The sequence below is a fragment of the Dendrobates tinctorius genome, unplaced genomic scaffold (genome assembly GCF_039654945.1).
Source record: "Dendrobates tinctorius isolate UK_male_01 unplaced genomic scaffold, ASM3965494v1 ptg000515l, whole genome shotgun sequence".
In the NCBI taxonomy this organism is placed as follows: domain Eukaryota; kingdom Metazoa; phylum Chordata; class Amphibia; order Anura; family Dendrobatidae; genus Dendrobates; species Dendrobates tinctorius.
The window spans coordinates 366,852-382,500 of NW_027362174.1; the positions used below are offsets into that span (position 1 = coordinate 366,852).

The 15,649-nt window shown below is 46.9% G+C and overlaps 1 protein-coding gene across 1 annotated transcript in view; it reads left to right on the forward strand.

The window, feature by feature from the left end:
• The window catches only part of LOC141078201 (microtubule-associated serine/threonine-protein kinase 2-like), a 200,269-nt gene that overhangs the window by 16,093 nt on the left and 168,527 nt on the right, over positions 1 to 15,649 (forward strand). Inside the window, 2 exon segments of the mRNA XM_073565000.1 lie at positions 3,571 to 3,715; positions 14,662 to 14,801. Coding sequence (XP_073421101.1) covers positions 3,571 to 3,715; positions 14,662 to 14,801 — 285 coding nt within the window.

The window sequence follows — 15,649 nt, forward strand, 5'->3', positions numbered from 1 at the left end:
TTCAGCTAAGTGGTTCATTTGTTATTCTGTTTGCATTTGATCTGGTTTGGTTTATCTCTGCTTTGTGCGGGTCAGCCAGCTTCGGCTGGGGCTGTGCTGAATCACAGTCCATATGTTACTGCTTGTGCCAGTTTGTTTTGTCCCCTGTTATATTGGTCTCTTTTTACTTTGCTTTCAGTATATACCGGAGTGCTGATATAGTGGGGGCGAAGTCGTGCGACTTCAGTGTTTTTTGTGCATCAGACGTGTTGGAAGTTTTGCAGGGTTTTTTTTGCGTGATTGCAGACAGCGTCTTTCCTTTCCTGTCCTGTCTAGGCATCGTTTGCTCAGTCTGTTCTCTGCCTGTGTTTGTGTTTTCATCTTGTCTCACCGACAATATATGTTTGGGGGCTATTTATTCCTTTGGGGTCTGCCCCGGGGCAGTTTAGATTTCCCCTTTCTTGCTTTAGGCTTAGTTAGCTCTCCGGCTGTGCCGAGGCATCTAGGATCATCGTAGTTTCGCTCCACAGCTACTGCTAATTGTGTGGACAGGATCAGGGGTCTGCATCCGCTTAGTTACCAGCCTCTCTGGTTTTCTGTGGAATAGCTTTGGCCTGCTATCGTAACAGGAAACATCATACTTTGGGGGTGATTTTCTGCACAGGGGACAGGATGATGGCACCATATTGAAGGGAGGATGGATGGGGTCACGTATAGCAAGATTTTGGCTAACAACCTCCTCTCAGTAAGAACATGACAATGACCCGAAACATACAGGCAGGGCAACTAAGGAGCGGCTCCATAAGAAGCATTTCACGGTCCTGGAGTGGCCTAGCCAGTTTCTAGACCTGAACCCAATAGAAAATCTTTGGAGGAAGCTGAAACTCAATGTTGCCCAGCGACAGCCCTGAAACCTGAAAGATCTGGGTAAGATCTGTCTGGAGGAGGGGGCCAAAATCCCTGCTGTAGTGTCTGCAAACCTGGTCAAGAACTACAGGAAACATCCGACCTCTGTAATTACAAAGGTTTCTGCACCAAATATTAAGTATTGTATCAAATACTTATTTCATGAAATAAAATGCAAATCAATTATGTAGCAATTAATAGAATGTGATTTTATTTTTAGTTTCTCCCACACAGGCCAGGCCGTCCCCGTCTCCCGTGCGGCCGGCGCGCAGGCCAGGCCGTCACCCCCTTGTTGATACTTAGCATATAGGGTCCTTAGTGCTGTATCTGCTGGATGTCCTGTGATAACGCTACACTGCACATGTTACAGACCTGTCGCCTTGTGGTGGTTGCATGTTCGCTTTGGTAATTTTACACGCCTTGCTCCATTTGTCGGTGCTGTAGTAATCAGAGCTGAGGATTCGGTAAGCCAACCCTCCTGTTAGGGAGGGCTGAATTGACCCTTCACTGTTGACCAAGTGATTTCCAAATTAATCTACAGGGTGTTTGTCACGGCCACGCGCGACTGGACACAGCGCCTCCAGCAGGGCGGATTTAGATGACACGCATGACCCTGGATACACCGCCTCCAGTTGGGCGAATTTAAATAATAAAATGTGCAGCTGGATACGCTGCCTCCAACAGGCGAATTTCGGAAATACACGCATGTCTGGAAACCCTGCCTCCAGTAAGGCGAATTTATACAATAAAAGGGAAAACCCGGGTAACAATAACAATGGTGGCCCTGCGATAGGGAACGGGGATGTGGAGACCTCCTGCACTCCCCTGAGTCAGTGTCTTTACACTCCTAACGTTCCCTAGGCCGATTCCGCATCGGGCGCCGATCAGGAACCTAAAAACCCTGACTCGCCCTGCACCTAAACCCTCACTAGTGAATTGGACGGTGTGGAAACTAATCCCACCACTGCACTAAAATACACATAAGGAAAAGAGACAAAACAGGGAAACACCACTTAGCTTTGCTCTGTTGCTTACGCTCCCAGCAACAGAGTCCACCACCTGCGTGCATCTTTTCCTCCGACCGGATCCAACACCATAGTGCAGCCTTGGAGCAAACAGAGACCACCACCTGCGTGCAGCTGTCCAGAAACAGAGTCCAGCTTTCCAGCAACCGAGTCCAGCATCATGAGTGCAGCTCTACACCATAGCTGCCACTCCACCAAGCCATGCAAGAACTCCTTGCTGACACCATAGCTGCAATTCCACCAAGCCATGCCAGCCCTCCTCACAGACACCATAACTGCCGCTCCAGGACTCTGACTGAGCTGCCCGGGACTCTCCTTCAGCTCCATCCTTCACCCAGGCTTGCTTGTAACTGAGGACTATCACCAACAGTGATTACCACACCTGACACACTTTTATAGAGCAATCACACCTGTTTTATAATTACGTGCACAAAACTAAAGTAACCAAAGTGCAATGACCCTAATGGCCACCGGGGGGAAACTAGAACTGACGACACCAAGTGCAATAATCCTAATGACCACCGTGGGTAAAAACCAAACTTTAGCACACAGGTAAAGGAAAAAAAAGGTTACTTGTGCATTTTTTTTGTCATATCCAACCTGGATCATGACAGCGTTGCTAGCAACTGAGAATGACCAGACGGAGATGAGCCTCTGCATGGGAGGATCAAGGCAGATCACTAACCCCGTTTATTATATCACCTCTTTTATAGTATTTTACTTAATTATACAAAGTACACAACTACCAATAGCATCGTCGTTACACATTTACTTTATAAGCCAATAGTATTGCAAGAAAACCGGAAACTACATATATGTCCGTATCTACGTAGCATAGAGAGTAGAACAATAGCACATTCATCAGGGTCTCATGTCTTATCTCTTGTTCAGACTGGAACAGTCTGGTTTCATAACAGCCGCAAACTTTACCCTAGTTACAGAATTTATCTTGTAACAAGATAGCGTTGCAAGCACAAAAATGGAGTCTTTGAGAACAAGATGTCCTGTAGGGATTCTACTCGCTTAGGTGCGACGGGAGACAGTCAGGAGGCAGGTTCCCTTAAAATTCATGCGGTTTATTACGTAATAAACCACAAACAGCATGTCACCAAAATAAACAGCCATCAGTCCAGGAGACAAAGTAACATGGAATGTCCTTTCCTTCAGGCTCAGTCCGCGAGCCTCAGCGCACACAGGAGGTGTATACCCCCTCACATACAGCCGCCTGGTTCATCAGCAGGCCACATTATAAGGGTGTAGCCGAACCCAGCAGCTGACTGGTCACATGACTGTGACCTCACCACAGGTCCTTCAGAGTAATGATAATACAGCAATATTTGTTATGCCTTACATTATGGAGACAAGCCATTTATGAGACACACATCTCCCATCGATTACACGACCCTCAGCCCTGCCACAATCCGAATACTGTACTTCACACTCCCACTCCACGACTCGACAGCCCCGGTCACTACTGAGCATGTGCAGAAAGTGCAGCACAGATTCATCGCCACTGACAGCCGAGATCCTGAGATCAGGAACAGACATTTATAGCACAGACTGAACTACTGCACCCAGCGTGTTATAGATGATGGGAGTCTCGCCATTTTATGCCAGCTCCACAGCCCTGGTAGTAATGCTTCTGTGTGTTGTCTTTCAGGACGCAGCTCCTCCTCCGGCTCCTCTGCTCTTCAGAAAGCTGAGTAACCCCGACCTGTTCTCCTCGGGTAAAGTGAAGCTGCATCGGCAGCTGAGCCAGGACGATTGCAAACTTCGGCGTGGAAGCCTAAGCACCTCTCTGACAGGTACGTGACCTGCACGCGGCACATGATGGGGGTCCGTGTCCTGCACTCTGGTAGGGTACAGCCAGCTCTCTGCAAAGCTTCGCCTGTACAGAGGAGTCCGATGTATCATGGTTTCCAGAGATTTGCGCCTCACCCCCAGGGTCATTACAGAAGTTCTGTGATTGTAGCTGTGCTGCTGGCGCCCGGTGTGTACGAGAACGATTGTTCGCTGCAGGTGCCCAGTGTGTACAGTGTAGTGCCTGCTCACCCGGCTGGAATGTAATACTGTTATTATGGGGCCACTGACGCATGTGACGCAGTGAAAAACTGGAGCAAGTTCAGAGAAGACCTACTAGCATGGTGAGGTTTAAGGATCTGGGAATGTTTAGCTACAAAAAAGAAGCTAAGAGGAGACTTAACACCTTATCGACCGCAGATACGCCTTTTAACGGCGGTAGTGAAGGGTACTTAAACCACAGCGCCATTAATCAACGGTGCTGTGGAAAAAGTGTATAGTGCCCTCCAGATTTTCTCTACCCCTCCTCGGCAGCCTAGACCCCAGAGAAGATGGTTCGGATCGGTTTTTACCAACCCTGGTTTTGCAATCGCCGTTATTAACTGTATAACGGTGACCGCAAAAAAAAAAAAAAAAAATCTGATGTGCCATTTAATTTCTTTCTCCTCTGATGTGATCGCACATCTGAGGAGAGCGAAGTAGGGTCCCTGATTTCCCCCCCCCCCCCCCGGTGTCTGTCTCCAGGCCTCGCACCACGGCCGCCGGCGTCTTCTTCCGGTAAGAAAATGGTGGGCGCATGCGCAGTGTGCCCGCCGAGATCTGCCGGCTGGCATCCGGCAACAATAGGAAGATTTTTTCCTATTGGTTCATTTTGGTCACTGTGATAGACCCCATTAGAATGATCAAAATAAAATGGTAAATAATCACCCCCATAAGTAGGGAAATATAGAAAATATATTTTTATTCCGTTAGGGTTGGGATTAGGGTTAGGGGTGTGTTGGGGTTAAGGTTGTGGTTAGGGGTATATTGGGGTTAGGGCTGGAGCTAGAATTGAGGGGTTTCGACTATTTAGGCACATAAGGCTATGTGCACACGTTGCGGATTCTGCTGCGTTTCCGCAGCAGTTTTGGCCCTGCGGAAACGCAGCTGTTCCGCTGACATGGTACAGCACGATGAAACCCTATGGGGTTTCAAAAACGCTGTGCTCACGGTGCGTTTTCTTCCATGCGGTTTACAAACCGCAGCATGTTGTGAGCTCATTTTCGGGTTTGCCTCTGGCTTCTGGTGAGGGTTATGGAGCTGGCTGTGCTGACAGAGGAGTAGTGAGTTCTCTATCTGGACTCCCTCTGTTAGTGAAGGGAGGTAATGAAGCTGATCTAAATGGCAGAGACCGGCCACCTGAGGAGGAGGACTGCGATTGGATATCAGGAGTTTCTGATTGGATTTAAGGCAGCCGACTCCCTAGTTTCTTGCTGGTGATTTCTCCTGACTGTGGCTTCTGGTTTCCAGTTTGGTTCCTGCATTCTTAAAGCTAAGTTTTCTCTGCTATTGTTCATATGAGTTTTTGTCTGGTTTACTTAGTTTTTGTGTTCAGCCAGCCCTGGCTGGGACTGGGCTGAATCCCCATTTTGTCTCTGATCAGTTGATCTCTTTTGCTCTGTCTTCAGAATATACCTGAGTGCTGATATAGGGATTTTAAGTCTAGCGACTTCAGGGCCTTTTTCTATCAGACGTGTTGGACATTTTTTGGCAGGGTTTTTTGCGTGATTGCAGAGAGCAGCTTTTCTTTCCTGTCCTTTCTAGTTAGTGAGGGCCCCATCGTTTGCTCAGCCTATCTTTCTATCTGTGTTTGTGTTTTCATCTTGTTTCACCGACAATACATGTTGGGGGCTGTTTATTGCTTTGGGGTCTGCTCTGGGGCAGTTTTAGATTTTCCCTTTCTTTCTTTAGGCTTATTTAGTTCTCCGGCCGTGACGAGGCATCTAGGACCACCGTAGGCACGCTCCACGGCTACTCCTAGTTGTTGTGGATAGGATCAGGGGTCTGCAATCCGCTAGTTACCAACCTCTCTAGTTTTCTGGGCTTATCTTGCTTTTTGTTTTTTCCTCCTCGGTGACTCATTCATAACAGAATCACCAGCCATACCGCAGATCCTAGGGTACTCAAAAGCAGGAGAGAATTGTAGAAAAAAAAAAAGTCAGAATTTTTTTTTTTTTTCTGATTGTTGTATGCATATTTTCTGCTCTTTTTCTCTGGGGCCGTAGGAGGATTTTTTTTTTTTTTTCTTTCTCCTTGCTGGAGATTAAGCAATTGTCTGATCGTGTGGAGCTGCTCGCTGCTGAAGTGCAGGGAATTTCTGCCTATCTCACTCATTTACATGCTGTTGAACCGAAGATCCCTACTCCTGATGTGTCTTTTGGGGATCGGTCTAAATTTTTTAATTTTAAGAATAATTGTAAATTATTTCTTGCCTTGAAGCCTAACTCATCCGGGGAGCTCTGTGCAGCAGGTTAAAATTGTCATCTTGCTGCGCGGCGATCCCCAGGATTGGGCGTTTTCTTTGACACCTGAAGATCCTGTTTTGACTAATGTGGATGCATTTTTTCAAGCCTTGGGGTTGTTATATGATGAACCTAATGCTTTTGATCAAGCTGAGAGAACCCTGTTGGCATTGAACCAGGGTGAGGATCATGCTGAGTTGTACTGTCAGAAATTCCGAAAGTGGGCGGTCCTTACTACATGGAATGATAGTGCATTGGCAGCTCTCTTTCGGAAGGGTTTGTCTGAAACTTTAAAAGATACTATGGTGGGATTTCCTGTTCCCTCTGGTCTTGACGATTCTATGTCATTAGCCATTCAAGTTGATCGGCGTTTACGTGAATGCAAAACTATACGAGAGGAGTTGCCACCTGTTGAACAAATGTCTGAACCTATGCAATGTGATAGTTTTGTCTAGGGCGCAACGTCAGGAGTTTAGAAGGCGTAATAAGCTATGTTTTTTCTGTGGAGACGCCTCTCATGTTATTTCTGTCTGCCCTAAACGAGAGAAACATTTTGCACACGCATTTGCTGTGGTTGTTGTACAACCTAAGTTTATTTTGGCAATTGCTCTGATCTGCTCCTTGTCCACATTTTCCGCGAAGGCTTTTGTGGATTCAGGAGCAGCGTTGAATCTGATGGATTTGGACTTTGCTAAACGTTGTGGTTTTTCCATGACACCTCTGCGGACGCCTATTCCTTTGAGGGGAATTGATGCTACCCCTTTGGCGAAGAATAAACCTCAGTTTTGGACCCAGGCGGTAATGCGGGTCGCCCCAGACCACCAAGAAAATTGCAGATTTTTGGTGTTGCATAATTTACATGATGCCATTGTTCTGGATTTTCCCTGGTTGCAAATCCATAATCCGGTTTTGGATTGGAAATCTGTGTCTGTGGTGAGTTGGGATTGTCGGTGTGCTCTTGGCAACACTCCTGTTTTCTCCACCTCTCCCCAGTCGCATGAGGTTCCTGACTATTTGGCTGATTTTTATGATGTATTTAGTGAGAGTAAGTCTGCGTCTTTGCCTCCTCATAGGAGTTATGACTATGCAATTGACTTGATGCCTGGGTGTAAATTTCCCAAGGGTCGACTTTTCAATTTATCTGTACCCGAACACGAGGCTATGTGATCCTATATTAAGGAGTCGTTGGAGAAGGGTCATATTAGACCATCCTCTTCACCCTGCTGTTTTTTTTTTTTTTTTCGTGGCCAAGAAAGATGGGTCATTAAGGCCTTGTATTGACTATCGTTCCCTCCACAAAATTACGGTTAAATATCAGTATCCGTTACCCCTGATGTCTGATTTATTCTCCAGAGTTAAGAGTGCCTGCTGGTTTACTAAGCTTGACCTCAGGGGGGCGTATAATCTTATTCGCATCAAGCATGGGGATGAATGGAAGACGGCGTTTAATACTCCGGAGGGAAATTTTGAGTACCTGGTGATGCCTTTTGGGCTCACTAATGCCCCTTCTGTCTTCCAATCCTTCATGAATGATATTTTCCGGGACTTTGTGGATAAATTTTTATCCTCTATCTGGATGATATTTTGGTCTTTTCCGGGGTTTGGGATTCTCATGTGGAACATGTTCGGACTGTGTTCCGGATTTTGAGGGAGAATTCCTTGTATGTCAAGGGATCGAAATGCCTTTTTGGTGTACAGAGGATTTCATTTTTGGGATTTATTTTGTCTCCGTCAACTATTGAAATGGACCCGGCCAAGGTACAGGCCATTTATGATTGGGTTCAACCCACTTCTTTGAAGGCTCTCCAGAAGTTTTTGGGTTTTGCTAATTTTTATCGTAAATTTATAGCTAATTTTTCTGGTATTGCTAAACCACCGACTGATTTAACTAAGAAGGGTGCTGATGTGCTGAATTGGTCTTCGGAGGCTGTTTCTGCCTTTCAGGAGCTGAAGCGGAGGTTCACTTCTGCTCCGGTTTTGCGGCAACCTGATGTCTCACTTCCTTTTCAGGTGGAGGTAGACGATTCAGAGATTGGTGCAGGAGCTGTTTTGTCCCAAAAAGATCCGGTGACGTCTAAAATGAATCCCTGTGCCTTCTTTTCCCGAAAGTTCTCCCCATCTGAACGCAACTATGATGTGGGGAAGCGGGAATTGTTAGCCATGAAATGGGCATTTGAGGAGTGGAGACATTGGCTGGAGGGAGCTAGACATCAAGTTGTGGTCCTCACTGACCACAAGAATTTGATTTACCTTGAGTCGGCCAAACGCTTGAATCCTAGACAGGCTAGGTGGGCCTTGTTTTTTACGCGTTTTGATTTTGTGGTCTCCTTTCTTCCAGGCACTAAGAATGTTAAGGCAGACGCCCTCTCTAGGAGTTTCTTTGCTGATTCTCCTATTGTGACCAAGCCTACTACCATCCTAGGTGAGGGGGTAGTTCTTTCTGCCATCTCGCCCGATTTGAGACGTGCTCTGGAAGAATTCCAGGACGACAAACCTGAGCGTTGTCCTATGGGAAAATTGTATGTTCCTGACCAGTGGAGGAAGAGCGTGATGTCTGAATTTCATTGCTCCGCATTGGCTGGTCATCCAGGTATTTTTGGTACCAGAGATTTGGTGAGTCGGTCTTTTTGGTGGCCTGCCTTATCTCGTGATGTCAGGAATTTTGTGCAGTCCTGTGGGACTTGTTCCCGGTCTAAACCCTGTTCTCGGTCTAGTGGGTTGTTGATGCCCTTGCCGATGCCTAAGAGGCCATGGACCCATATTTCAATGGATTTTATTTATGATCTTCCTGTCTCTCAGAGAATGACTGTTATCTGGGTGATTTTGTGATAGATTCTCTAAGATGGTCCATCTTGTACCACTCCCTAAGTTGCCATCTTCCGCTGAGTTGGTATCCTTGTTTTTACAACAGGTGGTTCGGTTGCATGGGATTCCTGAGAACATTGTGTCGGACAGAGGAGTTCAGTTTGTTTCCAGATTCTGGAAAGCCTTTTGTTCCAAGCTGGGAATTCAGTTGTCCTTCTCCTCTGCGTTTCACCCTCAGACCAATGGGCAGACGGAGAGAACAAACGAGACTTTGGAGTCCTATTTGAGATGTTTTATATCTGCTGATCAGGATGATTGGGTTTCATTTTTGCCCTTGGCTGAATTCGCTTTAAATAATAGAGCTAGTTCTGCCACCTTGATGTTCCCCTTTTTCTGTAACTTTGGGTTTCTTCCTCGATTTTCTTCAGGGCAAGTGGAATCTTCAGCCTGCCCAGGTGTTGACACTGTGGTAGAGAGAATGCAGCAGATTTGGGACCAAGTAGTGGATAAGTTGTCTCTCTGCCAGGAAAAGGCCCAGCGGTTTTCTAACCGGCATAGGACCATTGGTCCCCGGTTTAAAGTGGGTGATATGGTTTGGTTGTCATCAAAGAATATCTCTATGAAGGTGGCTTCCCCAAAGTTCAAGCCAAGATTTATTGGACCTTTCAAGATTTTGGAGATTCTTAATCCGGTTTCTTTTCGATTGGCTCTTCCTGTTACGTTTAAGATCCATAACGTGTTTCATAAGTCGCTGTTGAAGAGATATGTTGAGCCAGTAGTTCCTATGGCGGCACCTCCTGACCCTGTATTGGTTGAAGGTAATGTGGAATATGAGGTAGAGAAAATACTGGATTCTCGTCTGGCTAGACGGAGACTCCAGTATTTGGTCAAGTGGAAGGGTTATGGCAGGAGGACAATTCTTGGGTCTCTGCTTCTGATAGTCATGCCGATAGATTGGTTCGTGCTTTTCATCGGGCCCATCCTGATCGGCCCGGTGGCGTGGATGAGGGTTCGGTGACCCCTCCTCAAGGGGGGGGTACTTTTGTGAGCTCATTTTCGGGTTTGCCTCTGGCTTCTGGTGAGGGTTATGGACAGGGCTGTGGAGTCGGAGTCGTGGAGTCGGAGTCGGAGTCGGTGCTCATTTTGGTGGAGTCGGTATAAAATGGACCGACTCCGACTCCTAAAATATATAATAAATTGGGTACAGTAATTCAATGCAGGATGTGCTGAATATTTTTTCATAGGAGTTTGGGAAAGTTATGAAATGTCCTATAAATGGCTGCTCTATTCCTGATCTAAGGCTACATTCACACACAGCGTTTTTCCTGTGTTTTTTGAGGATACGTTTTTCAGCTGCAAAAGTTGATCATCTTTTTAAAAAACTGCATCACCTGAAAGGTTTTTGAGCTCATAGATAATGTTTTCAATAGCAAAAGCAGATTAGAAATCTGCTCTATCTATCCATTTATCCATATCTGTCTATCCATATCGTATCTGTACCAAAAAGAATGAAAACCGGGTAGTACACCAATATATATTCTGTTCTATCTAAATATCTTGATTATTGGATCATAAAAATGATTAAATGTCTGATGTTCACATTGTACTACAATAAATTTTTCACTTAAATATAAGCCATATGTGTCGGAGTCGGAGTCGTGGAGTCGGTGTAAGGGAAATTGAGGAGTCGGAGTCGGAGTCGCAGGTTTGGCTTACCGACTCCACAGCCCTGGTTATGGAGCTGGCTGTGCTGACAGAGGAGTAGTGAGGTCTCTATCTGGACTCCCTCTGTTGGTGAAGGGAGGTAATGAAGCTGATCTAAATGGCAGAGACCGGCCACCTGAGGAAGAGGACTGCGATTGGACATCAGGAGTTTCTGATTGGATTTAAGGCTGCCGACTTCCTAGTTTCTTGCTGGTGATTTTTCCTGACTGTGGCTCCTGGTTTCAAGTTTGGTTTCTGCCTTCCTAAAGCTAAGTTTTCTCTGCTATTCATATGAGTTTTTGTCTGGTTTACTTAGTTTTTGTGTTCAGCCAGCCCTGGCTGGGACTGGGCTGAATCCCCATTTTGTCTCTGATCAGTTGATCTCTTTTGCTCTGTCTTCAGAATATACCTGAGTGCTGATATAGGGATTTTAAGTCTAGCGACTTCAGGGCCTTTTTCTATCAGACGTGTTGGACATTTTTTGGCAGGGTTTTTTGCGTGATTGCAGAGAGCAGCTTTTCTTTCCTGTCCTTTCTAGTTAGTTGGGCCCCATCGTTTGCTCAGCCTATCTTTCTATCTGTGTTTGTGTTTTCATCTTGTTTCACCGACAATACATGTTGGGGGCTGTCTATTGCTTTGGGGTCTGCTCTGGGGCAGTTTAGATTTTCCCTTTCTTTCTTTAGGCTTATTTAGTTCTCCGGCCGTGACGAGGCATCTAGGACCACCGTAGGCACGCTCCACGGCTACTGCTAGTTGTTGTGGATAGGATCAGGGGTCTGCAATCCGCTAGTTACCAACCTCTCTGGATTTCTGGGCTTAGCTTGCTTTTGTTTTTTCCTCCTCCGTGACTCATTCATAACAGAATCACCAGATCCTAGGGTACTCAAAAGCAGGAGAGAATTGTAGAAAGAAAGGAAAGGAAACAAAAAAAAAAGTGTCAGAATTTTTTTTTTTTTTTTGTTTGTTTGTTGTATGCATATTTTCTCCTCTTCTCTGGGGCCATAGGAGGATTTTTTTTTTTTTTTTTTTCTTTCTTTCTGCTTGATGGAGATTAAGCAATTGTCTGATCGTGTGGAGCAGCTCGCTGCTGAAGTGCGGGGAATTTCCGCAGACCATTCCATCAAAGTCTGCATTCTAAAACGGCGCTACTTTCCTTGCAAGCTCTGCCATGCGCCCAAACAGTGGTTTACCCCCACATGTGGGGTATCGGCGTATTCACGAGAAATTGCACAGCAAATTTTGTGGTTCATTTTCTCTTTTTACACTTGTGAAAATTAAAAAAAAAAAAAAAAAAAAAAAAGTTAATTTTTTCCTTCCACATTGCTTCAGTTCCTGTGAAGCACCTAAAGGGTTAATAAACTTCTTGAATGTGGTGTTGAGCACCTTGAGGGGTGCAGTTTTTAGAATGGTGTCCCTTTTGGGTATTTTCTGTAATATTGACCCCCAAATTCACTTCTAATGTGAGGTGGTCCCTAAAAAAAAAATGTTTTTGTTAATTGTGTTGTAAAAATGAGAAATCGCTGGTCAACTTTTAACCCTTTATAACGTCCTAACAAAAATCATGTTTTAAAAATTGTGCTGATGTAAAGTAAACATGTGGGAAATGTTAATTATTAAGTATTTTATGTGACATATCGCTGTGATTAAGGCTATGTGCACACGTACCGGAACTCTCGCGGAAATTACCACGAGAATTCCGGAATTCCATTCCGCGGGAAAATCGCATTTTAAATTCCCGCGATTTTCCCGCGGAAAAACTAGCATTTTGCAAGCGTAATTAGCTTGCAGAATGCTAGCGTTTTCCAAGCGATCTGTAGCATCGCTTGGAGAACTGATTGACAGGTTGTCACACTCATCAAACATAGTGTTTGACAAGTGTGACCAACTTTTTACTGCTGAGGCCGCCTATGCAGCATCAGTAGTAAAAGATAAAATGTAAAAAAAAAAAAAAAAAAAAAAATGGTGTTATTCTTACCTTCCGACGTCCCGCGCATCCGTTCCCAGTAATCCTTTGCGAAAATGCCCGCGATGACGTCAGTTCTCACGGGATCGCAATGTCTCGCGGTCATTCGCGATGATGTCGCGTGAATGACCGCGAGACTTCGCGATCCCGTGAGAACGGACGCCATCGCGGGCATTTTCGCAAAGGATTACTGGGACCGGGAGCGTGGAGAGAGGCGGGAAGGCTGCGCAGGACATCGGAAGGTGAGAATAACAATATTTTTTATTTTAAATTCTATTTTTTACAGGGATATGGTACCCAAAGCCCGGAGGACAGTCTCCTCTCCTCCGGACCGTGGGTACCATCCGCAATTGTTCTGCTTACTTTCCGCATGGTGTGCACAGTCACATTCGGGAAGTAAGCGGAACAATGCATTCTTATGGGTGCGGGATCGCCGCGATTCCGCAAAATAATGAGCATGCTGCGGTTTTTACCGCGAAGCGATTCCGCCGCGGTAAAAACCGCAGCATTAGCACAGCATTGCGGAATCCCATAGGAATGCATGGGATGCTTATTTTTCGCGTTTTCTCGGCAAAATCGCGCGGTTAAAACCGCCGCGGAAACGCAAACAAAACGCCACGTGTGAACTCGGCCTAAAGGGCAGGAAAATTCAAAGTTGGAAAACTGCAAAATTTTCGCCATATTTCCGTTTTCTTCATAAATAAACACAAATCATATCGAAGAAATGTTCCCACTAACATGAAGGACAATCTGTCATGAGAAAGCAGTGTCAGAATCGGTAGGATACGTTGAAGCGTTCCAGAGTTATATATATATATATACATGTCTTATGTCTGGCTGTAACCGAAATCCCGCTGCGCTGATTGTTCGCGGCCGCCTGGCCGCAACCAATCAGCAACAGGCACAGTGCGCAGGCGCAGTCCGCAATTAGAAGGACGAACGCCACCCCTACTGTGCCGTCGGGAGATCAGTGGCGCTAGCCGCTGATCTGTCGACGGTTGCTGCGGGTCATGTCCGGGCGTCAGCAGCGACACAGCCGGAGACGCCCAGCACTAGCCGGTACCCAGGGTCCGGAGGAGAAGAGACTCCTTCATACCCTTAGTACCATAAACGTGTAAAAAATAGAATTAGAATAAAAATTAGTGATCTACTCACCTACCGACGGCCCCCGGAGTCTGTCCCTCCTCTCCACGCTGCCGGCATCTTCCGTTCCCAGTACTGCTTGGCGTGAAATACCGCTGATGACGTCACGCTCTCACGAGAGGACGTCAGCAGCGGTCTTTAACGCAAAGCAGTACTGGGAACGGAAGATGCCGGCAGCGTGGAGAGGAGGGACAGACTCCGGGGGCCGTCGGATGGTGAGTATATCACATTTTTTATTTTAATCTCCCGCTGGCCCTATTCTAGAGTACCCGATGCTTTAGAATCGGGCCAGCAGCTAGTTACCTCATAAAGGGACAGTGGTCAGAATTGTAAAAACTGGCCTGGACATTAACCTACAAATTGGCTCCGTCACTAAGAGGTTAATAGCCGTCTACAAATATCTGAAGGGCTGTAACATTGTAGAAGGATCATCTTTATCCTCATTTGCCCAAAGACTAGAAGCAATGGGATGAAACTGAATGGTAGGAGACACAGATTAGATATCAGATGGGTGACAGTGAGGGTGATCAATGAGTGGAACAGGCTGCCACGAGAGGTGGTGAGTTCTCCTTCAATAGAAGTCTTCACACAGAGGCTGGACAGACATCTGTGTGGGATGGTTTAGTAACTCCTGCATTGAGTAAGGGGGTTGGACACGGACCCTGGGGGTCCCTTCCAGCTGACGTTTTAGGATCCTATGATTGATCGCTCCAGACCCCACTTCCTAACGTCACTGCTCTTCATCCCCAGCCCTATCCTGCTGTTACTATTACGGACACCCCGTGTTTCCGGTTTAGTTTTTTATTGATCTTTTTTTTTTTTTTTTTTTTTACAGGGAAGCCACTTCCGCTGTCGAGCAGTGCGCACAGCGGGGTGTCTCAGCTCACATGGCAGCCCCCTGAAGAGTCCTCCAACCTGGTCCGGATGAGGAATGAGTCCCTGGGTCAATCAGCCCCGTCCCTTACTGCTGGCCTGGTGAGTACCGCTGACTACTTCCTGACACAGTAGGGGCCGATCACTGCAGGGTGACTACGTGGGTGCAGGAGGAGTGTTCTGTAGTGTCCAGGAGTCCATCACTGCAGGGTGACTACGTGGGTGCAGGAGGAGTGTCCTGTAGTGTCCAGGAGCCCATCACTGCAGGGCGACTACGTGGGTGCAGGAGGAGTGTTCTGTAGTGTCCAGGAGCCCATCACTGCAGGGCAACTACGTGGGTGCAGGAGGAGTGTTCTGTAGTGTCCAGGAGCCCATTACTGCAGGGTGACTACGTGGGTGCAGGAGGAGTGTTCTGTAGTGTCCAGGAGTCCATCACTGCATGGTGACTACGTGGGAGCAGGAGGAGTGTTCTGTAGTGTCCAGGAGCCCATCACTGCAGGGTGACTACGTGGGTGCAGGAGGAGTGTTCTGTAGTGTCCAGGAGCCCATCACTGCAGGGTGACTACGTGGGTGCAGGAGGAGTGTTCTCTAGTGTCCAGGAGCCCATCACTGCAGGGCGACTACGTGGGTGCAGGAGGAGTGTTCTGTAGTGTCCAGGAGCCCATCACTGCAGGGCGACTACGTGGGTGCAGGAGGAGTGTTCTCTAGTGTCCAGGAGCCCATCACTGCAGGGTGACTACGTGGGTGCAGGAGGAGTGTTCTCTAGTGTCCAGGAGCCCATCACTGCAGGGCGACTACGTGGGTGCAGAAGGAGTGTTCTGTAGTGTCCAGGAGCCCATCACTGCAGGGCGACTACGTGGGTGCAGGAGGAGTGTTCTCTAGTGTCCAGGAGCCCATCACTGCAGGGCGACTACGTGGGTGCAGGAGGAGTGTTCTCTAGTGTCCAGGAG